This window comes from Neodiprion virginianus, chromosome 3 (assembly GCF_021901495.1).
Source record: "Neodiprion virginianus isolate iyNeoVirg1 chromosome 3, iyNeoVirg1.1, whole genome shotgun sequence".
NCBI classification, from domain to species: Eukaryota; Metazoa; Arthropoda; class Insecta; order Hymenoptera; family Diprionidae; genus Neodiprion; species Neodiprion virginianus.
Genome location: NC_060879.1, coordinates 28,938,499 through 28,966,320, shown reverse-complemented (window position 1 = coordinate 28,966,320; position 27,822 = coordinate 28,938,499). Strand labels below are relative to the sequence as shown.

Genomic DNA, 27,822 nt, shown 5'->3' with positions numbered 1-27,822 from the left:
CAGATAAACGTAAAACGTGGCTGAAGCCCCGCGGCGTTTCGACCTTTCGCCAAACAGCTCATGACCAACGGAGAAAGATGTATTCCAGGCCATCGCGATATTTTACGGTCATTTTACGGGTCGTTTTTGTTGCCTATTTTCACGTCGCTGAGGAATTTGTCGACTGGCGCGACATTTACGGCGATAATTATCCAGAGCAATTGAGAGAGAATCGCAAAGTTAAGGGGGGTGAATAATCAAAGCCGCAATTTCAACGAAAACTGAATAACTTTTCCAAGACGTTTCCGAGGATAATAATATATATTTCACCTCAATGAAAGTTCAGAGGTACGTATATCTAGGCTCTTAATCCAGATACTAGATTAACAGTACGTAAAGAACAGAAGTAAATTACTGTTTCAGTACCCATAAAAGCTTCATTTCTCCAGAGTGAATGAATTATATTATCTGATCTTGAAATCTCGGGCGCGATTATCGAGGTGCTTGAATAGCAAAGCGTATAGCTTGAGTAGACTTGGTCATGACGATTTCAAGAAGCGGCAGCTATCTATCGACTTTTGCATCTATGTGCGCGGACTGGAAGAATCGGCGAATAACACGTACAGCGAATGCTCGAATATAATTAATTCGGCAGGTCTGGACAAAGCTCCGTGAAGCGTTGTCTGAAATCAGGTGTATCCACTTCAATCTAGGACGACGAGAAGTTGCCAGTTCCCGGCGAAATTGCCACGTTACAAGTTGGCAATACTCTTGGTACCAATTATCCCGCCCCTCGACGGGAGAACTTGACTTTGTACGCGTCGTTGTTGGTAATAGAAGCGTGAATAGGAACAACTATTCCACCACAACATCGGACAACGTACGTACAAAGAATAAAGAACAGCTTTCCACCGCAGCTTAAGTACGGAACTTCTCGAGAAATTATCTACTTCCCTACCCTCTGTGCTGATCCGATAGTCTCTCCGCGCCATGCTGCAGTCGGAAAACAACTTATTGTCAACGCGTCAGCGATTCTGAAACGTACACCTGTAATATCCCCCTTGAGAAGAAACTGATACGAATTCAAGGCACGAGTGGGAAATCCATGTATAGTTTGAATTGTTATTTTTAATGATGAATTGTACGATGGTAATAATTCATTCGTGAAATCGATCCTCGAACGAAATTACTGGAACTCGTAGGTACGTAGAGAGTTTGCCCCACATTGTTCAAGTATCTAAAGGCAAAATAATGGCCCGCAGCAGGTAATACGTGTACTGGAATAACTAAAGGAATGTAGAAAGAAGTGGAAATACGGGTAATTAGAGAATCGAGCGAAATCCACTTAAAAAGCCGCCAAAAAGATTGAATGCACTGTATAAATTGAACTGAAACTTCCGTGCCCGAAGGAAAATAGCGGTGACGTTTTTACTGTCGCGAAAACGTATTTAACAATAAGGGGGAAAGAAAAATTCATTAACACGCAGTTCAAAGCATGTAAAGTAATGTTGGATGAATCGTGTAATAATTGCGGTCGTCTGTTTATAACGCGGGTCGATATGATATCCAAGGAGAAAAAAATGGGCGAAAAGTCTTCGTCTCGCGCAAGTCCTGAACGCAAACGAAGCTAGATCGAATTCCGGGAGATCAAAGAGGTGTCTCGGAAGGGCTTGAAAAGCGCTGCCTAATTCTCAGATTCGATTAAACAAGCTTCCATATGTCATTAGCCGTACTGTTTCGGGGAAGCGTAACGGAAATCCCGTAGTTTGTTGGACTTACGGAGTACCTAGAATGATTTCAGTGCGTGCAAGTGCAGGAGAACCGGAATTTCATCCGAGCCGAGGTCTCGTTGTTTTAGGAAAATATACAAACTCTCGTCGTCCGTATCACGAATGCATCGCCGCTCGGATATAACCATTCGAAGTAGGTACCCAACCGCCCACTCGCGCCCTGAATGCATTCGCTCGGTGCAGCGGCTGCACTCGGAGGTATTTAAAAACCACGAATACAAATTGATACTAAGCGTGGAAAGCGCCGCGGAGAACGAGAGCTTCCTAGCCGCATGTGTAAATATTAATAATGAATTAGCCGGTCGGTGTGTGCACAGATGAACCCGTAGGCACATCTCGTCGTCCCGGAGAGATTTATTCTCCTCTCAAACGGCGCGGAAAGGGTTGACTGAGCCTTTCACATGACGTAAATCGTGCGTGTATATGAGAGCTGAAATTTCGCAGGGCAACAAAAAACGCGGTGGGACGGTGGGTAAAATGACGTTGAAAAATACTCATACAAGCTTGATAACCGAAAAAAGCGAGATGGTCCTCGGGTGCCGAGCGCGAGAGAGTGAATAGTTCGCCCTTCTTGCCGCCGCGTTCGAGGATTTTTCCACTTTGTAACGTTGATAGTCTTCGCGTGCCACTAACGACTCTGAAGATGATTAATCGCGCGGCCCGATTCAATTTCCCGCAATTCCGTTACACCGCCAACTCGAAACCACTTCATTCCCATTCCGACCGGGTACCGCGGAGGTGCCAATTTGTAATTTTTATACCGAATCACCGGAACGCCATATTTCAGGATAGATTCGGTGCATGTGGGAGTGCGCGTGTGTGCAGGCACCGCGTATTAATCTTCATTAGGCTCGCAACGCGTTACGCCGATCCATTTTACGACCCCCAAAGTGGCAAAACAATGCTTATTGATAGCCAACAGAGCGTGGAATTTATGAACACTGCCAAAACGATTACCTGCCTCTCTCCCGGACGACTTGACGCGAGATCGACGCAGAGGTTTTCGTATCGGCCGGGGATACGCATCCCTCGCCCTTTCCCTCCTTTTTATCCATCCAACACCCTCGACTCATCCGCCATATACCTAACGTATACCTTACACCTTCGCCTGCCGTAGCACCGAAACTTATCCACCGCCTGCTCCTCTTCCCTCGGCGAATAGGTGTTATACCTATCTACCTACCTACCGCCTTCGGAAATCACCGCGAGGAGAACCGCACGCTATCTCGATCGGAATAAATCCTCTGTAATTCAACCTTAACTGTAACTGATGCTCCTCCTTCGAGTGTACTCTGTTATAATCGAGAGCATATACCCGATTCGTCATTGTTATATTCAATATTGGCCTAATGCGTTTCCGTACTTATTAATTTACGAGATGAACGTTGTGTATTTTTCGAGAACGCGATTCATTTCGCAGTTTCAACGAAACGTGTAATCTGAGGTGAAGGTTACGTTTCACAGGCTCCAATTTTTCCACGATTATCAAATTGTCGAGTGCCGTTGTGATAACATCGATAATACAACTGTGCTCTTGAATCCAGTGAAATAAATCCCAAATAATTCATTGTTAATCACTGACGCATCCCGCGTGACTGCGTTCGAGACATAAAATTTCCTGAAAAATGACAGAACAGTTTCTTGCAACATTTCAGGTCCATAAATCGAGACCAATTTCTCGGGAAGAGGAAAACGTGAATACAGAAGGCAACGATATGAATGTACGTTCGGATTGCATTGATAAAACATCGAGACTTGTGTATCTCGGACGCATCTTCTTGCGAGTTTACGTTTTAAAGCAAAAAATGAATCCGATTATTATAATGCGACAAAATCTTGGCTGTAATATGTATGAATTCGCAGAAAGTGATGAATGATAAAATGAAACGGGGAAAAGAATCCGCAGAGGCAGAATAAAAAATAATTAAGAATTTCAGCGATAAAGAAGTGTGGAGAAAGATTTTTACATGTTGCAGCATGTGAATTGGATGGTGCGTCAAAGACGTCGTTGTATCCTCGTATCCTATTATGCAGACTCAAAGCAAATACGTGCGCGTTTCTTGTGAAAATAACAGCGTCGCTCCTCCCGGCGGTATATTTATTTCAAGTAGCACAAAAACGAAAAGAGATAAAAAAAAAAAAAAACGACAAACGTACCGACGACGTGAGGACAGACCGAAAGAAAAAATTGATAAACCAAAAAAAGAAACAATTTAGGAATAAAAATGATAAAAAAAAAGTTCATATTCGCACACGAGAGGCTCGGAAAAGGCGTCAATTCTGCGACCCCAATTGAAATTCCAAGTCCATTACAGCGGGCGGCCCGTTTTCTCCGCCTTAACCTTATACCTTAATTCAAATGGTTATATATACGCATACGTACATATATACGTGTACACCTGGCTCTCAATCCGTAACTGTGTTACTTTTTTTTTTTGTACTAATTTTCTTTCACGTTGCCTTATGAAAATATAGAGCTCCAGAATCCGCTCGAAGTAATGAGAAAGTATTCGCGCTGTAATGCTGGAGGGTTAAATCGTTCAACATTACAACTCGACGCGTCGTTCGATGCATACAAAGCTCTGGGGGGTAGAGGTAACTCTCGACGACGACGGTGTAAAAGCGGACGCGCGTTCTCTTTCCACAGGGAATAAATCACGCCCTCCTCCCCCGTGGTCCATAGACCTGCATCCGCGTAATGCTAGGTGTGCACCAGGCTAGCCACCCTCCACCCTCCGTCCACCCCCGAGGATGCTGCAGTACGGCACCCGCAAACAGCAAACTGGAGGACGCACGCAGGCAGCCGTATGTGTGATAACGCGGGATATGCAGGATAACGCCGAGGTCTGTTATATTTTAGGATTTGTGCAATCCTGGATTCTCGGCGGAGAGGGGGGAGAAAATATAACCGCCGGACGGAGCTTGGCAAGTGCTATAATTTCAGTGTAAACTGCACGTTGGACCTCCAGGGCGGACGCGAGGCGAGGCTGCCGCAGCGCAAAGCGAAACGAAAGTTAAAATTTCATGGAATATATGATCGGATTGCCTATAAACTAAAGATACCGGCATTCGCGGCTGCGTGCGCGGTCCGACGTACGCGAACCACCTACTTTCCGGTGTGCACCTTCATATAAAACGCGGATGTCAATAACAGGAACGCGTCTCTCTACAACGCGCGATATTCCTGCGGCGTAAAATAAACCCGGCGATATTTATCCCGTCTCATCCCCTATAAAAAAGCGGTCCTGCCGCGGAGGCACGGGCTTTGTTTTACTTCCACCAGCTCTCCTCTCCTTCCCTGATAAATATTTCATTCGTATTATCGCACAGCCTTCTGCACGTTTCAGGTTAATGTTTCCAACGCGTTATACATACGTATATATGTATATAATGTATTATATACTCACGGTTTGATCAAACGCTCGAGCGCTTCGGGCGCGAGAAAGTTACTCTTCTGCATCGACCACGGGGAAATTTTACAACCGTTCGTGCAACCCTTTTACCGGCAATTCTAGCCAAAGCTAGGCTACTATATGTATATTTATACTGTATTGTAGTTAATTCGAACGGCGGGTATTCACGCAGCTTTGTAACCCTTGATAACAGTATCAGCATAGACATCCCAATAACGTAAAACGCCCTGCTTCCCCGTCGCTTCCCTGATTAATCATCTCTTTGAACGCAGCACCCGAGACACTCAATTAACGCTAATGCTAATCAACATTAAAGCATCGTTAGTTGATCACTGACTCGGAATGGAGTCAATTTAACACTTTGTCCGCGACTCTAGCTGGTACGTTTCGATTTCAATTTCAAAAAATTTTCACCCAGAGACCGGCGCCGAAACAGCGATCCCCTTTTCTCTTTATCTACACGCCCGCAGGAAAATGTGATTTTGCGATAAAAATGAACTGAAACGAATGGCTATTCGTTCGACGGCGGGACGATGATAGGTTTTGCTTTGAACGAAACAAAATCGATCTTTGTACATAATCGTACCAATTTTTAATCACCCTTCTACGGTTTCGATTCAAATCACCGCTATCACTCTCTCTACCGGAGTTCATACATTTTGTATGGTATTTCTAATCTTTGTCATTCGTTCGTAATCGCTGCACAATGTATTTTCAATGCGGAAGGTGAAAGAAGGGCATGAAATTCAAGTTCCAGAATTATAAATTGCACAGCCAGAATCCCGATATTGGCACGAGAACATATCGGATCAGTATAGCAAAAATTATTCAAATTGTGACGCCATATGGCTTGACTGGTTCTCAAGGTGTTGAAGGGACGTTGAATTTCACCGCACCGATTCCCTCATATCGAACTCAAATATGGGTACATAGCACGCGCTACCGCCGATATTATTCCTCGCTTTTCTCATATTACTTTATTTGAATATCGCTCACGTGACTCTCGTTCTCGATACAATTGTCGGAAGAAACGTCGGGAAATTACATTACTTCACGGGTCGCTTGATACGCAGGTATAAAAAACTCCGATACACCTTACGAACGTTTCCACAACTTTGGATTAATCCGGCTCGATGCTTGCGGAGGCTGAAGGAAATTCTGAGCCTCAACTCTGGTGCGAGAAACGAGATCAAGACCAGTTTGTAATTGTAAACCAGTCGGCATAGCAATGGGGAACACATCTTAGTCTTCTTATCAGAAATTACTTTCACCTTTCACCTCGCGAGATACATTACCATACCTTGCGGAATTATTTTATGGGGTGGCTTGTAAAACAGCTGTTACCCACCTCCGGTGCTCGCTCTCTGCTCCCGAGAACATTTGGTATTTATAGGATGTGAACCCATTCAAAATACGTTGAGCACTTCACGCACTCGTGATACACACACGCAGAGAGAGAGAGAGAGAGGGAGAGAGAGAGAGAGAAACGAGGTGGACCAGGGGAATTGTTAATGCCCCTGTTGTATGTTCACTTTTTAAACAATGAAAATAAGATTTGATCCCCGTGAAAATCCGACGATTTATATTCACCGCTGAAGTGTGAGTGTGTGGGTTGTTGTGTACGAAAAATTATGCATTCCAGAGAAGATTATTTAAATTCTAATTATTTGTCAAATTGGCGAATCAATTAAAACTTTTAATTATCCTTACGCGTTCGACGTATTAATCCGACGAGCGAAATTCAATAACAGAAAAAAAGCTTCTGCCTAAATCAGGCATACATAATTTTGGACACAATTAAAAAACACATCGTATCTTCCCGTCTCATTTTTCTCGGTATTAAAAATAATGAAGGATAGAGAGCGAGGGGTGGGGGGTGGGGGGAGGACCGGTAGATATACATGTAAAAATAGAATAAGAAATGTAAAGTGTGCAATTTGGCGTAAAAGTTTGAGACCGCGCGGGAAAGTTGATTCGGTTTTAATAGAGCTTCACTTTTTTTTTTTTTTTTTTTTTCTCCTCAGCAACGTGGCTTTATTCAAATTCGCGTACTTCATATAATTGTCCAGGGCTACTCGCGCATACCATCAGGTATAATGAAGTTTTCATAACAAGATTTGCATATCCTCTGCACCGCCCGCTAATCTCCACTTTATATTTACTTATCCGGCAGGTCGGTCAAGCCAACGTGAAGCAGCGCAAGTTCGACTCGAACTTCGATGGCCATCAGCATCTCGGCACGAGCCCCGGGCTTTTAGGGAGCGAGCTAAGCCTGGTCCTCAAACTGCTTCCGTCTCATTATGTCAACGGTCAATTGAACCTGCGATGCTTGGCTGAGATTCCGGCCGTATACACGTCGATGAGCGAAGTGCAGCTCGGCCCAGGACAGCGGGAGCCGATCCCCGAGAGAGGTAAACACACGATCCTTTATAATTAGCGCGTTACTCGCAACTCCGCGATTCTAACCCCCGTCTAATTATTATTTGCGTTTCTTTTTCACCCTCTATACTTTTTAACGCTGAAACGTCGCGACGACCGGCGTGTCACTGCAGCTATACTCGTTTCCAAAATGGCGGACCGTTCGGTGTAAAACATTGAATGGAACATGATATAATTATGACGACAGAATTTTTAATACGAGACTGGCATTTGTTCGTGTAATGTTTCTTGAGTATTTTTTTTTTTATTGCTATAAGAGTCAATGTTCGTTGGCTCATCCGTGGATTCTGTTCACCACAAAATTACTTGCGGAATGAATATTCTTACAGTATTCCTTTCTAGCGAAAGATAATTGTATTGATCAATGATTATCGGGCGTTTTTAATCAAATTTCGCTGTTCATGTTTGATCATTTTTGCCGTTCAAATTGTAGGCCTGATCTTATTTTTAATTGTTCTTGGCCCGAAACATCACGACGACTATGAAAACCTCTGTTTCGCGTGACTGGTGAAATTCAGTCATTTCGCAGACGGGCAGAAAGATAATTGAAGTAATTGGAGCATTTTATCCGCTGATGAACGCAACGTGAATAAACGGCTGAGGTACTAGTAGCGGGTATAAACTTCTCGAAAACGAGAAAATCCGAACAGAAGCTGAAAAGTCATCGAGGGGTGAACTGATACGCGAATAAGCTCTTCGGTCGAGCATAATGTGCGACGTGAATGCCATGCAGATGCAGCGGCAGATCATAGATTCGGGTAGAAAAGGAAGCTGTAGCGTCGAGAGGAGAGGGATGAATTAGAGATAAAGATAAACTCTCTCCGTGGCAAAGACAGGCTCTGGCGCTAATTAACATTCAGAGTTTTTTATACGCGCACCCACTCAATTCCTCGCCTCCATCTCGGCCTACTGGTTCGTTTATTAACCCGCAGCCTGCAGGCCGTTTGACGTGGTGGTAGGGCTCGGAAGTATGCATACATAGGTACCCATATAATTTCTACACACGGCACGGGCACGTCAGTGTTGCATATATTGCGCAGAACGTGCCTCTGTGCGTCGCGTAAAACTCTATGTACACGGTTATAACTCATCAAAGGAACCCTTACATTGCTGATTTATGCGACAAATTAAAGCGGCAAGTGCGATGACCCGTCCCGGTGAATACTATCCGCGTTATACAATATTATGCATATCGTATACGCGTATTGCCTTCTATGCCCGGCGAAATTTGCATTCTTTATACGATTATGGAGGATGATATTGTGCGAGACAATTAATTCACATATGTTCACGCTGTGTCTGTGCTGTTCAATTTTAGGAATAGAACATGCAACGTAATAGTGCCAAATTAGTAATTTATTTTTACTCGGTACCGTAAAACATGTGCTTGGTTACCATCAAAGTTTCTTCTTGTTTCAAGTGTGTTATAACAATAGAGTAGCATAATTAACAAACTGATGGAGGATACAGGAAACTTTTTTCAATACTCTGAAGCTCATTTTTTTTTTTTTTTTTTAATAAAATTACCTGTCTTGCGAAATTAAGATTACAGTTAAAGAACGTAATTAGATGTGCATGGTTCGTTTGACAAGTGACTTTGTCAACCGAAGTGAGCGAGTTGATATTTTCCCGAAGAAAACTGTTGTGCAATTTAAAGGAAGTTGAAATATTAGTTTAATATTGTATGAAATCGAATAGAATTCGATTTTACTCACGTGTTCTGTAAAAATAAGGAAATCATCCAGTTAAAGTTAAGATTTACGTTTTCATAACAGATGACATCTCGTTAATGATGCACGTGGTATTTCGAATACCACGATTGACAAAATATTTCTAACGACGCAAACTCGCGTGCGGTATTCCGATTTTTGATGTGATCGTATATATCTCTAAATATCGAAGTCCACGTATCTCAAACGCGAAAAAAGGTTCAACAGCCCCATTTTATACATAATTCTGAACAAAATCACTCCCAACACATTTTCATTCGACGCAGAATTAAAGAAATTGCACGAATTCTACGAATTTACTATTGCGGTTTCGTATAATTCGTGCCATTTCTTTATTTCTGCGTCAAATGAAAATTCGTTGGAGTGTTTTTCTTCAGAATCGTGTATAGCACGGGGCCGTTGAGTCCTCTTTCGCGTTCGAGATACGTAGACGTGGATATTGGAAGATATATAAGTCAGTGTCGAAATCGACCAGGGTACCTCCTTAAGTTAGTCCAGATTGAAAATTCAAATATATTCGCTTTCAACTCACGAGACAACGTCTGCCGATGCGTCCCTATGTACATACATAGGCGTGTATGTCGAATCGGAAATTGCCATTATTTGAAGATCCTTCTACTTGTTGGATCACGCCGAGGCTTGTACCTACAAAGCGTGACACGATTTCCATCGAATTCCTTGCGGGATATGCGAGTCATAAGCATGTGGTGCAAGCACAGACTCCAAGAGTCTGGACCGGTGAGTGTTTTGTTGACTGAGTGACGATGAGTTTTGAGGTAGTTCCTGCAGGCTGCAGCAGTCCTTGAACTACCCTTCCCTGCTGAGCTTCGGTGCAAAGTTCCCCCTATACACCGGGCGATAATCCAGGTTGCTGGTTACCGAAGAGGGTGACGGTGAAAAGAGGTCGCTCCTTCCCATCAACAAAATCCTCGCCATCACGCACTCCAATTTAATTCGCTTTGCTCGCGGCGCAGCCATGCCGGTCCAGAAACCTTTTCAGCGTTTCCCGTGACCTTGCTGAAAAAGCCTGATCAGGGAAAAGCTCATTTCGCAATCCCCCTGTCGTCGTTACCTCGGCGTAATTCTTAATCTAGTTACGAGAGGCACAATTAGGATAATGCCCGCGACATGTTTCAAGTCGTTTCCACGCTCTCTCGAGGACTTGCTTCCGAGAACTCGAACTACTTGATGTGAGGATCGCAGGCTCAAGCCGCGCACGATTCACCAGCTCTATCGCCTCGATCGCGTCTCCGAAATTACTCAAAGTCAACTCAACGAAGCTTCACTTAACCCTTCCATCCCTTTGACAAAGTCATCAGGTCATGCTTCCTACCGATCGATCGTCTTAATTACTTAATGTCGTGCTTGTCCAGCGAGGTTCAGTCTCCCAACACTAAAATAGACCTGACCTCTCAAGTTGATCACTTCCTTCAGGACATTAAAATGATCTACGCCGTTGCTTGGAAAAACTATTGAGGAGTGTCCTCGTTGTTATTTAATGTTACAGCTCTTTAATGATAATAGGACGCGACGATTTAACGATTAAGGGAAATCACGGTACGCGATAAATTATTCTATAAGGTATTACGTATGGTATACGATTTTTTACGAGTGAAATTCATGCTCAGTATAACAGTCGTGCAGGTACGTTTAAGTTGTAAGATACATGTCATTACCTCAGTTTCAAATTATCGGAATTATATTTCAATCTAATTCCGCAAGTCTCTTTGACCCCAGAATGCAAAAATATCATTTTATATTTCTGTACGGGGGGAGCAAGGCGCTTGTTATCGCCTTGTTGAAATTATTTCCGCGATTCTTTACTTCCCCGAAATTCCCATAATCCTGTACGTATAATGTATAATATATAACCGTAACAAGTATCATCTTGTAATACTTGAATGTGTTTATTTATACGCGGAATCTCGTGAAGGGGGCGCGTTGATTCCGAGGAGTCATATTTACCTGGCCACCGTGGACCGTGTTTGAAGTACTATTTGATTATTTTCAGTACTAATCACATCGCTTGCCACAAGGATGGGAGCGAAGTTAGCCCCCGGCGGATGTTTAGCTCAGCCCAACTGCACCTTCGAAGTCTTATTCGAGGTCTTATTCATATTCAAACCAAGTTTACGTGATCTTTGAGTGAAATTGTGTCGCTCGGTGGGCGAGCAGGAAACGCGGGGGTCGCTGCAGCCACATACCATATAATCATTTGCATAGCAACTCTGGCGAAATTCCAATTTCCGGCAATTGCTGCAATTGCCGCGTACCTATAACGTGCTGCATAGACCGACGTATTATAAGTTTTACACGCATCGCACATTGTAGGCATACGGCGTTTGTGCAGTCCTAGGTGATTGTCTTATAAATTAACCGATCCTAACTCAAGTTTTACGAAAATCAATGACATCGAGACGCCGTCACGTCTCAACTTTGCGGGATTTCATCGTACCGCGAGCATTGCGTCTCAAAGAAGATGTCGACTGCGTGCTGCAGGATCCTCGAGATTCCCGCATACGAGTCAAAGTTGGAATGCCCTGCATCTGCGTCTTCATACGTTACCCGCGTTCTCTACACTTTCGAAATGAGAGTGTTGCCGGGTTGAATTGAATCCCAGGTGAAACATGCTCCTCAAAGAAACGCCATCCGTGGTCCCCGTAGCGTGTCGCACGGTTTATACGTATATTGTAGAAAGCTTTCGGCAGGACCTGAGCGCGGCTGCTTGTAAGGATCAATTTCGTTTCTTCCCTTTGAACTAATAAAGTAATTAGAACTTGCGCATTAACGCAAACGTACACCGCAAGCTCAGCCGCGTCTCTTCGGTTTGCCTGTAGTCCGGGTCGCGGGCCCTGAAACCGAGACGCCGCATCCTTCTCTCATTCTCTCTCCCTCTCACCCTCCCTCTTTCGCAAATTGAGCAGAGTAACCTGTCTGGCGAATCCCGGCTAATTGCGTCTTATTCAATAAACACGCGAGCCGGGCCGCGACCATTTAATTGGAAATTCGATTACACGTCAGAAAGTTTAAACAGTCCGTTGGTATCATGTCGTTGTGCGGTTTCTAAGTTGGCTCGTGTTATTCGCGGTTAGCAAGGCATTAACGCATTAATGCTTCTCGCGGCCGGCGCCAATTCCGTTTAGTGCAAGCCCTGCTACGCCGGCCATGCCCTTTACCTACGGCCAGGCACGCCTACCGCTAAAGGTAATTTAACATGCATTAGCCAGCCTTCGGCAAGATTTGCGAGCGCATCGCCTATATCTATAGTCGAGGACCGTACGGAGAATATGGTTGCACTTATACGTTAACGCCTCGTTCCCGCAACCGCAACCTCTGTACCATCTAATCTGCATGTAAACCTATCCGATGTGCTTGCGGGGCTAAACTTTGATTATTGATCTGTTGCAGTTACTTCGGAAAATGGTTGTCCCGCCGTCGCGACGACGTCACTCACGGCACTCTGCCTCGGGCTCCTTCATCCGCTGCTGAGATAGTCGCTGTAGATTTATAATCGTCGCCGATGCCGCAGTCAGTGCGGCAATTGCCAACGCCGTTGCGTCGGTGAAGCGAAACCGCAGTAACTAGTCAGAGAGAGGGGCGGTTGGGGTGGGGTGGGGTGGGGGGGGGGGGGGGATATATATTGTTGAACGATATAAATTTATGTGGTTTTTTATATTGGTTTATATATATTTAAAGGGTTAAGAGGATATATGCGATTCGCGTATCAGAAATTTGAAATTTTTGTATGTTCCATTTGTTATTATTGTTAATATATGGCAGGTATTGAGTCTCGGTTATTGCGTGACGCGGCGCTACGTACAGCGTATTACGTGTTTTGTTCGCGGCGTAACGCAGCGCACGCGGTACGGCGAGCCGGGTATTTCGAGCGTAAGGTTCAGGGAGGATCAGGTGATGAAGTCAAAGGGAATTCAGCCTCGAAGGATCGTGGTATAATCAGCGATTTCCATGGCAAGGAAATTTTACCGCCCAACAATTTCGCTCAAAGTAGTACGAAAGGGTCTCCGGGGAAGACGATCACGCGAATTGCGACAAAGGTAAATCCGTCGGCAATTAGAATATCCCGCGAACATCGGTTTAATTTGAGAATTAAGTGAAATCGCCAAAAGACGTTGCATGTTATTACACATATATGGGTGTAATAGGTATGTAGGAAGTTTTCTCGGTGCCAACGGTCAAAAAAAGTATTTCACATTCTAATCGAATGATCCCTAAAGAACCAGACAAATAAATTTTTCTCTCTCAACAAACCTGACGACGACTCGTCGTTCACTTTGACTTTCTTTGCCTCCCGATGTGTTTTCCTAACTTTTGGCACTGGTGCCGGTTTCACGTAACTGAATTTTTGCGGAGAGCCTCTCCCATTAGGACCGAAACAGCAATTCATACGTTATTTCTTTTCTTGACCGTTGATACCGAGAAAATTTCCTACGTACATTTTACACCGTCGAGAAAAATCTCAATTTTCAACACCTAGAGTAGGAAAAAAAAAAAATAAAAAATTTCACCATCGTGCCAGACAGAGCTTGCTCGTCGAACCGACAGCATTAATATGGCCGCCGCGTTAAATCGTGACTTTTTATTCGCCACATCGGACACGTAAATCTGCAGGCGTGACAACGCGGCGCCGCGGAGGTAATAATGGTAATGAATATGGTAATGGTAGCCGAGGTTGAGGAAGATTGAGGCAACCGTCAAACGAGTTACCAAGGTATTATACGTATAAACCTACGCCGTGTATGAAACCGATACGGTACGAAACGTTACCTTCGAGCGGCAGGAAGTCTTCTCGTACGTACACCGGGATGTACGACTCGCGCTCAAGTTCGTGCTGCTGTTCTTGCAAGGAGTTACATGTAAACAACTATCGCTAAGAGTACCTAAAGCGCATCCGCACGTTACACCCACCCGCAAACTGGAAGCACCTGCACACCCGGAGCAGCAACAGAATGCACCGCGGTTGGAGTTGAGGGCAACTCGGGTTACCCCCGGTGTGCGTTGCGGTACCGCGGAAATCCGACGCTGCGGCATGATCCGCACAAGAAACTTGACGTCAGCCACGCAATTAGCCGACGACGCAGTGCACTTTGCGCCAGGGTGTCGAGTTATCTTCGGTGTATCGCGCGAGCTCTCTTCGTCGGCGCTGCACCGTTAAGGAAGGTAAAACGGAGTCGTTTTGTATGCGAATACCAGCCGAAGCTGATTTAGGAATACCCGATGGCAACTCCCTACCGGCATGTTTAAATCAAGTGGCGTACCGCGGTGTGCAACTACGCGGACTCGTGACTTCCGCTCGGAATTGCGCGTATCTACCTACCTGCAGGTATCCTCCGCGCTATCCACCTGCCTCCACTTCGCCTCGCGCTGGAACGGTCGAATCTATCGTCCCGGGGCAGAGGGGCGAGTGCTCCAACCCCCCGTTATAGATATACCTAACTAGCTGTTTACCGCGATACGATCGCGGTAAGTCTACTGTGAATTTGTCGATTGAACCTTGTGCTCGAAATACCTTATCGGTATGTAGGATTTAAAGGGTATATTATTGCTCGTAGTTAAGTAACGTATATTATACATACAGGGCATCGATATAAATATGTATACATATATAATCCGTGTATTATATACATATATAAATGCGGGACTTGTCGCGCCGTTGAATATGTCTATATTATATACACACTTATTAACGAATTTTTGTTAAAACACGAAACACAAAATCACTGTAATAAGGGTTAGTTTCATTCGTCACACGTCGATATAATATATTATACAATATATATATACATATGAACATGTATATTTAAATATGTCAGAGCGTATATGTATACCGATATCTGTATATTTATACGCTTGTCTTGCTAAACGCATGTATTTGTATACATGCATGAAGGTATGCGTGTGTGTGTATATATATATATATACATACATAGGTATACGTGTAGAGAGAGAAAAGTGTAAGGCCCTCTTGCTCACATGGTTAAAGCTAACACTACCACGATTGTCGTACGTAGTTTTTAGTAGCTGTAAGATATAGGTTATTACCGATACACGCATGCTTCCCTGTCAATATTATTAAACGTTAACCGGTAAGTTTAGTTAATCCCGTTAACAAATATATTATGTACATACGGTATATGGATTAATGTATAGAAGAACTAGATTGCTGTTAATGAACCACTGAAGAACGCAGAGTCCGAAGCGCTTCAATCTCTTCCGCTCTGCATTGATTGAATATTTTCTTAAGTCACAGACGTGATTTAACCCGTTGAGTATCAATCGGGAAAAATATCCGATTCTAATCGTTTTCGACGTTTATTTCACCTTTTTTAATTTTCCTGCTTTTACCATTTCCGTTGATAAAACGATCCGTTCATCGAAACGGTTAGACACGAATAGATTATATGCATAATCCAAACGCAATTTTTGATGATGTCATATAAATGATATTTCAAATACGTTTACGCTCTAGTAAAATTCAAACAATCAAAATTTTCAACAAATTAACATTTCGAAATGATATATTTATGTATAATAATTTACGACAAGTTGAAATCGGCTTACAAATTAGCTTACTTGATTATGCGAGGAAAGATCAACAGTTTCGATGAGTTTCTGAAAATTGTGAAACTGATCGGTTGATCGGGCACGAATGGAGAATAAATAAATGACAAGAATGATATCGAAATAATATTTATTTTAAAAAAGTACGGTACAATATAATATAATATGTAAAGCACTTCAAAATATATGTTAAAAACGACACAATGTTCGGAAAAGTGTGATTTCTCTGCTGGAGAAAAAAACACGCACACGCATACGATTCCGTGGTCCATCCGTAGAGAGTTGAAAAATATCGATTAGGCGGTGTGTAACGAAAGCTGAAATACAGTAAATGACCGTTTGCATCCGGTCGAACGGCGACTCCATTGGGACGTGGGTGACAGCAGCTAACCGTGTGAAAAGCAAATTGACATCGCAAACGTACGCCTGTGTAATATGTAAATCGGCGGTGCATCAAATTGATTTCCAATTGAAACTGTCACTAAGGCGGAGCTCGAACGAGCCGTAATTTTTGACACTCGCGATCGGCTCGAGCCAGCCTGCCACAGGCAACGTATCCATCGATAACAACTGCAAACTGGCCCTATAACGAGGGTGCGGCTGCAATAATGGCTGCAGCAACGTGCAGCAGTATTTTCACCGCGAGAATGAAGAGCCACTTGAATCGCCGACGTCATCACGGTGGCCATATTTTTCGCTCAGTTCGAAGCTCGAGGAAAGGAAGTGGAAAGAGGTAACGCCGGCACGTGGCTCATGATTAACGATTGGAGAATACCGAACTGAAATGATTCGGTAGAATAATAAGTAAGGCGCCGAAGAAACTCGCGGCGAGAGGAGAAGCGAAAGAGAGTCGAGGTGGAGGAGGAGAAGGAAAGAATTTCATTGTATAACAATTGGGTCAACGATATACCATCGAGAGCATAATGGGACGCGATGAATGAACGGGTGTAGAGTTTTATTTTTCGACGTCATTCGTCATGGATAATACTCGTCGGATTCTGTTGCTCCTGGACAGGATTAAGTGCCGTATACCTCTTACTCTTTGCTTCTGCTGCTGCTGATTCTCCTCCTCCTTATCCAGCTGCAGCAGGATCTCGGCTAATGGGTTAGATTATTCAGCAAATTTTCAGCCACCGTCTGACCTATGATTCGAACTGACAGCTCGCGCGAAAAACGTGCGTCAATGTTCTTTACAATAACTTCATGTCGTACCGTAAGCTCCGCGACTCTTCGTCGACGTCGGCTAACAATAATCGGGCAGGCTCTAAATTCGGTCCATACAGGGTGGCTCAGCGAAGATCGAGCTCTCAGATGCGTCTCGCCTGATTTAATTCTCTCATGGTGACAAACTGCACCTGTATCGTATACGAGAAAGTTCCATTACTCGAGTGATGGGACGTGCGAGTGACATATTAGCAATTTTCTACAGTACTGCAGTAGACATATGTGTGTTTGCGTGCATGTGTCTGTGAAAGAGCCCACGCTCTAAGTATAATACACGTAATTATATAACTTGATTGATATCACGCTCTAGTTACAATGCCGCTGCTGCCGCTGTAGCGGTGCGGCGGTAAACTTGTTCAACGAATTTCACGCGCAAACAATTACGCACGGATTGACAAGCAAGAGGAGCAGAAACTTTCGGGGGTGGGGATTGATTCGAGCGACGGCGTTAGGTGCGATATAAAGTCCAGCCGAATCCACGATTTCAACAGTTCCGTGAGTACCTGACTGCAATGCCGGGATTCCGAGATTGAATCGGGACATGTCCGCGGTTTGAAGAAGCCGTTGGTCAGGAAACAATGCCGGTCACGCATACTCAACGGATCGCACGCGGCACGGGCACAGGTACATTACCCAGCTGCCACCCTTTCGCCACCGCGCGGTGACTGTAATGGGTCTGAAACAACATCACTTCGTATTAAGCACATCTCCAAACGGTTGGTGGGTGTATATAACGTACGTACACGTTGCACACACGCGCGCATACAGGTACGCACGAGCTGTATATGCGAGATAACTTTGTCCTCTCAACGGCAAAGTCTGTCAGCTGACGTTTCATTTTCATTCAACGTTATACCGCGTCCTGTATCGTTCATCACGTTCCGGTTGCTCAGCATCCGCGAATCCACGGAGTGATACATTATAATATAACTAATGGTACCGGGTCTAACGTAAGGTACCTGTCGGATAACATCGAGAAGTTACTCTGACGACCGACTTTTACCCAGCTTCTGTGTAGGTGTACCAAGATCTCTCTGACTTCGGTTTCGGTACATGGTGTAGAGGTACCTTATACGTGATCGGCGGGTGTGCGGGGAAAAAACTTTGCACATCGAATGGTATTTACCTTTTTAATTCGGAACATGGGATCTATAAGATTTACGTATACGACGAAAAAAGTACTCAGATTTTTAATCAGTAAACGCGACTGGACATCGTATCCCAATAAGTAATTTTCGGATAAATTCAACAAAGTTTTGTGTGCATTTTAGTCGAGCAAGTCAAAATACTTCTGTTATCTTAAGTTGTCCTATTGGATCCGCCGTTTTCTTATTTTTTTGTCTTCGGATTTCGTTTCTTCAAATTCACATTCAGGGAGTCTGAATACTACTCTGAACAATTGAAATTTTCTGATATAATTGGAAAAGAACAAATAATAAGTTTTTTCACTGGAATACAAAATTTATTAGATTTTAGAAACGGACTGCCGTTTATGCTTCGAAATATCAAATATCTAAAAATGGCTTCGTTTTATATTCGCTCTTACAGTCGATGTAAGTGAGAGTCTTGAGACTACTCCTCATAAATGTTCAACTTCAACGTTGTTACGTTCGGAGAATTCTGTTCTGTCTAACTTTGAAAACCTGCCCGCCATCTCGTGTTGATCAAACGTTGTAATAAAAATGCAATTCACTTCTTTTATATAAAAGTACTGGATCCAAGAGGAAATGTAGAGGTTTGAGAAAACAATATGAAAGGGAAATAACGTTCGCGCTCACATGTCGCCAGTCACGCCTTCTGTTCCACCTTGCAGTCTGGCGTGCCTTTGTACGGGTGTATGATGATGTTAGACCAACGTTATCGCAATACAATGCATGCTTCGCTTTTCGAACGATTCGTTACACTTCGTATTCTTCAACATCACAAATAAAGTACAAGTATGCAATTTAACGAATGATTTCACTACAGCACGATTTTTTAATCCGCCAACTTCAGCAAACGGTTGAAATCACATGGCACTCATCCAAGTATCGCTCTTTTGCCCGCTACTTCCGGCATCGGAAAAAAATAAATACACATATTTTTTTTACCATTGTAATCGACGGAAGGAAGGAAAGAAGGAAAAAAGGAGCGAGAATCACCGTGTGTAAAGTTTATTCTTTCGTCCCTCGAATTATTGCCCGTCAATTTTCTCGAATGTGCACCGATTCACCCGACTTTATTATAAACCCAAGTTGGTGAGAGGAGGGAGAGAAAGTATCGGGAGAAAAAACAAACGCTACATGGCTATTCGTAAAAATAATCCCGGTTCCTCTGCAGCGTTTGTATAGCTTACGGAGGAATGCGCGAGGGTATAAAACTTCCGGCGAAAGGTTTTGAGAAAATAAAACGTTTCACACCCCCGAAAAATATTCCGGGGAGGCGATCCGGAATCCGGGAAAAAAAGCGGAGGCCGAAAAACTATCGCTGCATTACATTGACCGTATTCGGAGAAAATCATGCCCGGTGGCTCAAATATGAATCAACGAAAGAGAAGAATGACGCCGAGACCTTCCGGATCCTCAGGAGCCTTCGAACCCATTGCTTCCGGGCTCGGGAGGGAGCGGTTGGACAATATTTTTCTATCGCCCTCCATCGATAAGTCTCAGTCTTCCACGAGAGCGCGACGCACCAGCGATTGGTGACACAAATGACCTAGAATCCAGGTTCAAGCCGCGCACTCGGGACGAACGGAAGAGGATGCCGTGGGTGTGGCAGGATGCGAGGAGAGGAAATGGGAAATGACGCGTGAGCTGGTAGAGGTCGTGTCTGAACTTTATTAAAAATGTTATCAAAATCGGCGCATTCCTAGGAATCCTTTGCCGAGAGTGAGTTATCTCCTCCGTATTTCAAATGCAGACATGACTTATCGTTAGGTACGTACCTTTTCGCTATTCCGCCTAGCTCCGTAACGCGTCCAATCCCTACTTGCTAATTGCCGTTTAATTTTCGTAATGAGTTTCGGGGGCTGTCGCGTGTCTTTTTGTTATCAAAATCTGGCAGCGGTCATGTGCGAAGGTGTCTAATTTAATCACAGACACTGATATCCCGCGAGTTTTCAGTGCCGTTGAAAACGTAACGATATCTTTGTTATTTAACGTTTCCAAAACTATGAATTCTGTGCTTAGCTCCGAAGATTCAATCGAACGCGTATATAAGTTATCCAACTACGTGCAATTCATAAAAGTACAAATTATACGTTAGCGCTTCATGGTCCACCTTGTTCCGAACGTTACGACGTATGCTTTAATTCTTGTAGCGAGATATAATCAAATGCTGAATTTATACATTTAAAACTTACAGTTTCACGGATAACGATAAAAATGATATGACACCCGCGGTGTGTATGTATAAAAATGATCAATCTTGGATAATCAAAAATGTAATGAGGCATACATTAGGGTGTTTCGGTAAGTAATAATTTGCGATTTTCCACTGTGGCACCCGCCAAAAACTTTGGTCTTGAGAAAGATTCTGTCAAAAGATGACCGTTCTACGTTATATATGTGGAAGATCGCGTGCATTTGGTCCATCCCTTTTTCACATTGTTTTTAATTTCTAAAGAAACACGTTGTAGGACTTCAATTATTATTTCTTTCCTGACACTTATATTCGACCCAGAGATCGCGAGCCATAACACAGCAATATGTCATCCGGGTATCTTATTCTCCTAAATTAAAAGTTCATTTTTAATTATAACTATTATTATGAGATTGAATTAATGATGAATGATCGTCAATATACATTTCTCAAACATCAACTGGAAACTTGATACTACAAGTGTGCATCTTCTTTGTAACGCAAATTGATGTTATGATTGATGTAAGCAATAAAAAAAATGTTGTTCACGATTCCTCACAAATTTAAGAAAATATATAAACCTGAAAAATGAACTGAGCGTGATCTTCCACATAACGTAGAACACGCGTCGTTTGCCAGAACCTTTCTTTTGACCTAAGCAAACTTTAGGGGGTGCCATGGTGTAAAATCGCTAATTATTTTTTTCTGAAACACCGTAATATATACTACAGAATTGTTAAAACGAGAGAGTGAATACAATTAACGCACGTACGAAGACCGGCAGTACTATAAATAAATAGTATAAATGATAAAAAAGTAAGCTTGATATATCTGTGATGTACCATTGCAGGACATAATGCATTATTTATTCAATTCGATGTATATAATAATAAGTATTTCAATGTTGAGTATACCACATTATTGTTAAATTTAACAACGAACCCTACAAATAAGTGCAGATTTGACTTTGAGAAATTCGTACCCACAAGCATTAACTGCATTAAATATTTGCGTTGACAGTTATAGTGTCACATGATGCGAATCATCTTCACTTGCTGTGGAAAAGTTGGTATGCAGGTATATTCAGATTAAATTTTAAGTCGCGAATCCATTAATCTGCGGTTATTTACGGTTTACAAAAACAATTGTACGTCTCTGCGCATTGTAGACGTAGGTATAAAGTTGGTGTTTTTCACGCGGCCGCAGAGAAACTTGCAGGTGCAATCTTCGGTGCCAGTGTTGAGTGAATTATGGTAATTGGATGTTTACTGTTTAAACAAAATATATAAATATTTCTACACCGCTGGCGGGTATAATTTGTCCAATTACTTCAAACTTCGTTTTCGAGAGCTTTGAAACTCCCAACGTTCAACGTCTTCTTTTACATAATTATGATTCAGAACATCAACGGCGTGGGCTGGAATGTATGTTGAAGTTGATATTAAAATATTTAATTATTAACATTCAATGGTATCCACCCTTCTGGCACAGTTCGAAGAATCCAACTAGCCTTTGTTTGATACAAATCAATGTGTCAAAGCTGGTAAAACCTTCGCCGGAACGCGAGCTTTCGGTCGTTCGTGGTTGAGCCGGAATCGACAAGGCTTTGATCTACGGTGAAACGAGACAAACCAAAAAGTAGCAGTTCATAGATGTAAAGCCTGTTTCGAGAACACCACGTTTATTGGACAATATCACATTTAAAGACGCACGTATTATAAATTTCAAGGAAACGTGTTGATCAACGGTCTGCGTATTAATACAAAAACAATAAAATTTTGGATCATTAAATTTTTTGCAATCGATATTTTTCAGATGTGAATAATCTTTGCACCGTAATAGGGATCAAAATTCGATGTAATTATACGTACCGGTTCAGATATCGCACAAACCTGACTGCTAAAATTACGCAATGACAATTATTAAATTCAATAACTGATTCACCCTGAAAAGCACACAGTTTGATATAATTTCCCACGCGGTTTTCCAGCAACTAATTCAACACGCCACCTGCTTCTCGGAGGACGTTCGTATTGAAACTTCACGCCTGCGGTGTTATTGTTGGGAAACGGATTCGTGTACCAACTTTTATTTTACTTACTTTCTTTCTTTTTCTCTCTCTCTCTCTCTCCCTCTCGCTCTCTTTCTTTCTTTTTTATCATTACTTTTCATTATTCTTTTTCGCTCCCCAGGCCATAAATTTTGCCGGAGTTTCGTCCGGTCTTAAGATATCAGCTTATTGTAACAATCCTCACTGGGTTTCCTATTATTATTTCACTTCTCTCTTTTTCAATACCTGCAAGAAAGCCAAGGCATTGTACGCGGCTATACGTGTACTGCAGTTCAAGTATCAGAAGCTGGTCCGCCGGTACCGTTCATCGGACTTCGGAGGGGCGTAGCAGGGAGAGAGGGCTTTACTTTTTTCCCTCTCTCCTCTGGATGGAAATGCGGTGGGGAAATAAAAAGTAGCGAGCAAAAAGTCGAATGAAGTTCAATCCTCAGGCCGGAACAGTCGTTTGCAACATTTTCTTTCCTCCGTTCGAAGCCAAGACACACCCTCGGTGGGGGGCTAATAGTTTCGAGTTTGAAAAACAAAGAAACTCGCGGAGTGACTGTGATGGATGGAGCTGCCAATGCAAAAAGGTTGGATCGACGGAAACGGAGCCGGACCGAGTTTTGCATCTGTGCCTGGGTCCCGTACCCTCCCCTCCTTCCCAATCCCTCATCCCTTCCACGGAGTATTTATCTCCGTCAGCTATTAAGTGATCCGGCTGCTGTGACTCAAAGCCAACGAAGGAGGCTGCACGCTTTGAGGGAAGCGGAGCTTCAAGAGCTTGCAGAGTAGAGCCGAGAGAGCTTGCGACCTCAAGCCTCGCCCCGTGACTCGTCGGTGTGCAACCTCGTCGCGAACAAAGGCCAACCAGAGCTTAACACCCGCTAGCGTAAGTAAGAAAAAAAGAAGTTTGGTCACTAAAAAGTTTGGTAATACAAAATCACTTTTGGAAAAACCTTTCATATGGAACCTCGGCCGTTTCGAGTTGGTCGCGGCTAGGTATAAGGTGTGTAGGTGGTGGGTAAATATTTACGTGCAGGTATACGTATACAGTTTGCGAAGGAAGGAACAGTCGGGGAAAGCTCTTTTTCCCCGTTCCCGAATGACCGATTTCTTTTCCCTTTCTTTACGACACTTGGCTGACGGTCGAGCAGCCGATCCTACCCACATTTTTACAATCCAGTTATGTTGATCGTACGCTTCGCAATATTCTGTCACTTGTTTCATACTGGGGTATAGGTATGTCATATTCCGAGAGCTGAAATGCCTTGACGGGGTATCTTCACTAGCACCATGGATTCTACATATAATATCGATTGCCGGCTTCAGTGTATAAGTTTCTCTTTCCCATTGTATTTGCCATTATTATATTACAGCTAGGAATTTTCTTTCGTACTCAAATTGCTACACGTTCGTCAAACTTTCATTTGTTCCGCTATATTTTCATATGCCAAGGACTCTGCGGGAAACGAAAATTATACACGTACTACTGTATATACTTTGAGAAAAATCGCGGCCAATGATTGACGTGTGGCTTTAATACCGCACACCGCATAAGCAGAAATCAAAATAACACGTATTTTCAGCTGGGTGAATATGTGTAATATAATACGTTTTTCGTTGTAGACGTTGTATTTGTACGTTCAGTAATTTTACTGAAAATAATAATAATTCTAAGCAAACTACGTCAGTGCGGTACTCGTAAAACGTGTCTGTGTTCCCGACGTACCGTCATTCCTTTTCTCATCATCATTCTTTTTATTTTGCATTCCAAAGCCGTCAAGGAACAGATCGTTGCAAATAACTGCTAGAGGTAATTCCCGTAGGTAGTGAAATTGCCAAAGACGACAATTTATGTGTTTTCGTCCACCCCTCGCTGTTTTATTGCTCGAGATAGAGTTTTGATTTCCATCTTACACATATACCTTATACCCCAGTCTACGGGTTTGAGATCCGGGGAAAAGGCTTCGAAATTTCTATAATCTCTATAAAACACGTAAAATATTGAAAGCCATGATAGCGAATCGCGTGCGGGACAATGAAAGTCAATCTACTTCTCAGACTCGTGAATTGCAATATCGCTTTCCGCTCGACTGGGGTTAAATAAGAGAACTTGTTCGCAGTAGACTTGACGCTCACACTTTTCATCATCCTTGTTATTAAGATTATTATCATTATTTAAATTAAGACTATGCATATACGAACAATAATCTAATTTTCCGTGTAATTATATGTATACATACGCTTTACAATAACAACTGTGCGAATGAGTCAAGAGAGGCTTGTAGCGGTTAGTTAAAACTTATCTGTGGTTAAAGTAGCATTTTAAAAATCGTTTATTCGAGTGTTCATCAGCTAAATATCTTGGACATACATACCTTTGAGAATGAAGCGGTGGAGAGCAAGTTTGGAAATGATACGAATACTCGTGCAGTAAATAGATGCATAAGGTATAAATACAGAGACACCTTGTAACGTCGTAAGTACAAACATTAAGCCCTCACTGTGCAAAATAATTAAGTGTTGTAACTATCTTGACTAATCATCGATTACAAGGTTTTCATTTTCTAGACATCGAATGTATGTACGTACATTAGGGTGGTTAAAAAGAAGCTTTTTTCACCCCTAATAGTGTTCTGATGATGACAACAATGCTTTCTTATAGAGGTTTGGAAAATTTGAAGAATCAGCTTCAAGGATCTATGCATGAATTTGAAAATTGTTTCGTAGTTCACGAGTATTTTAACTTTCAATGAAAAGTGAAATTTTCAGATGCTAAATAAATGGAAAATAAAAATTCAAAGAGTGACTTGTTAGCTTGAGCTATAGAGCTCATCTTTGAGATGGATTTTTATTTTTATCAACATTCTAGAGGATAAAAAAGTGAAAAAAACCCTTTTTGTGCCACCCTAATGTACATGTACATTTGTTACGGTTGAAACTTGCTCAATGTGAAGTTTATAAATTCTGCAATTATCGTACTTATATATCCAACCCACGTGTATGGAAAATTCTCCAGCCAATCTTGTTACGGGCATACCAGAGCCACTCTTATGCCAAAATAATCGCCGCACTTATACGGGAACCAGAAAGATATTTAGTGTGAACACTTATACAGGTAAATACATATATATATATATATATATATATATATATATATATATATATATATATATATATATGTATTATATAAACAACAATAAAGAAGTGAAAAGATATTGTAGTACTATCGAAAAAATAAAAATGCATTTGCAATATGAAATAAATACATGGGAAATGAAAAAGAGCTGTACCATGTAACATATTTACCGATATCAATATCGTCAATACGTTTCATGGCACTTCACGAGAACTAACACTTTTACTCAATACTGCAACGTATACGAAAAGCAAAACTTGGACGTCTTTTTGGCTTTTTCTGTATCTATCTTTCCCTGAAAAAGTTGACGCATTTTGTTGGATGGGTATATGTAGATATCATCGTTGCTGTTTATATACGGAAAAGCGGTATCGTGTTCCGTTGCAGAATAAACGATCATATCCGACATCGGAAGCACGCGTGATTCATAAGGCTCTCTCGCTGCGCGAATAATTTATGTTCATTCCAAAACTCCAAACAAAATACAGCTAGATGCATGACATATATAATAATATATGTGTATGGCGCATTCCATGTCAAATCGTATTACAGACGTTCCTGAATTTTTCAACCTCATACAAAATTCATGCAGAAAAATAAAGGATCAACCATGAGTTACTTTAGATTTTTTGACTCGATTTGGAATCGTGATGTAAAGAATAAAAATAAATCGAAACCTGTGGTGAAAGAATCATTCTAAAATTAAGTTTGATTTTATTAAAATAAAATTTCAATGTGTTAAAAATACGATGTGCATCGTGGAATCTGTTCTTACAAGGATAAATATTTTGTCGAAACAAATGAAAAGGGGATTAGGGAAAACATAGCATTTCCTCGTTCAAGTTGATCTAGAATACTCCGTATACGGTATTCCGCCTTTAGTTTGTCGTAGAGGCTCCTAAACTTCAGTGTTATAAAATGCGGAGCTCACGGAATACATTTTGCCAGAAACTCGGGACGATGCTAACCTCTCACTTGCATCCTGCATGGAAGCTGGGGTGCCGGGGTAGGTGGACCGTGGCAGTGAATAACATTCTTAGCTACAGCAATACTCGTATTTCGAGAAAAGAAATAATTCGCACTGGAGGTAGAGAAAAACTAAATAAATAAACAGCCCAAAAAGACCAAACAAGTTGTACGGTACGTAGGAAGAAACCACACCAGTTTTCGCTCCCGTATATCTCTCTCTTTTTATCTCTCTCTCTTTCTCTCTCAAGTCTCGCCCGGTATTTCGCTGCTTCGTTCCTCTTTCGTGTCTCGGTTTCGCAGCTCTTCTCTGAACCCAACTTTGCATCAAGCAAAGACCAAACTACGAGGAAAAGATTCTCAATGCAAACGGCTGAAGATAACCTGCACCCCGAGTCGTAGCATTAACGCCACAGGAAGGCATGGCTTTGAAAGATCGTCTTCTTTTTTATTCCCCAATTTTTTGTCAACATTTTCACGCTTTTTCTTCTCTTTCGCCGGCAACGCATTTTCCTCCTTTTTCGAAGACCGTTGCCTTTTCCGGAGGTGAAATGGAATCAGCCGTGTACACAGAGGATGACTCTCTTCGCGGTGAATCCTCGCAAACAAGCATCGGCTTCACTTCCAAGTAGGTATTATACATGAGAGCTACCGGTGGAATCGGGCTGTTTGAGGATACCGGGGCGAAACGAACAAGGAACGTTCCCCGCCCAACCACGCGAATGTATTTCTTCTCTCGACTTGGGCAAGCCCAACTACACCGGCTCCGAATCATCCAAACAAAAGCTTATACTCAAGCCCGGCGAGGGGGGCGAAAGAACGAAGGCGGGCTGGTAGTAGTTACATAGAGCTTTGTTTCTCGCTCTCCAAGTACGAGAATTTTTGGCGCACCCCGGCCGACAAAGCGGGGCGAGAAAAGTTTTGGAAAAACTTTCGGACCTTGCCGTCTCCTTGTGTGCCCTGCATTCGTCCCCCGCCCCTCACCCCCGCCCCCACCGCCACCCCCCATCTCCTTCCTTTTCTTCGGAGGAACAACAGCATTCGAAATCCGAATCCAGCAGAGCGTGCACTTTCAATTCTCTACTCGATAATCGATACAAGTGCTCTCTCTTCGGCGCAAAGGCGGCAAACGGGCAGGAAGTAGGGGCTGGGAGATGACGAAGGGCCGAAA

General features: G+C 42.7%; 1 protein-coding gene across 2 annotated transcripts in view; it reads left to right on the top strand.

Moving 5' to 3' along the window:
* LOC124299737 (serine/threonine-protein kinase dst2-like) overlaps positions 1–27,822 on the top strand; it is a 77,938-nt gene that overhangs the window by 36,203 nt on the left and 13,913 nt on the right. For both annotated transcript variants that reach the window (XR_006907055.1, XM_046753051.1), the window contains exon 5: positions 7,356–7,593. Coding sequence is in view for 1 of the 2 variants with exons in the window: in XM_046753051.1 (XP_046609007.1) it covers positions 7,356–7,593 (238 nt within the window). In the remaining variant the exon portion in view is untranslated. The remainder of the gene's footprint in view (positions 1–7,355; positions 7,594–27,822) is intronic.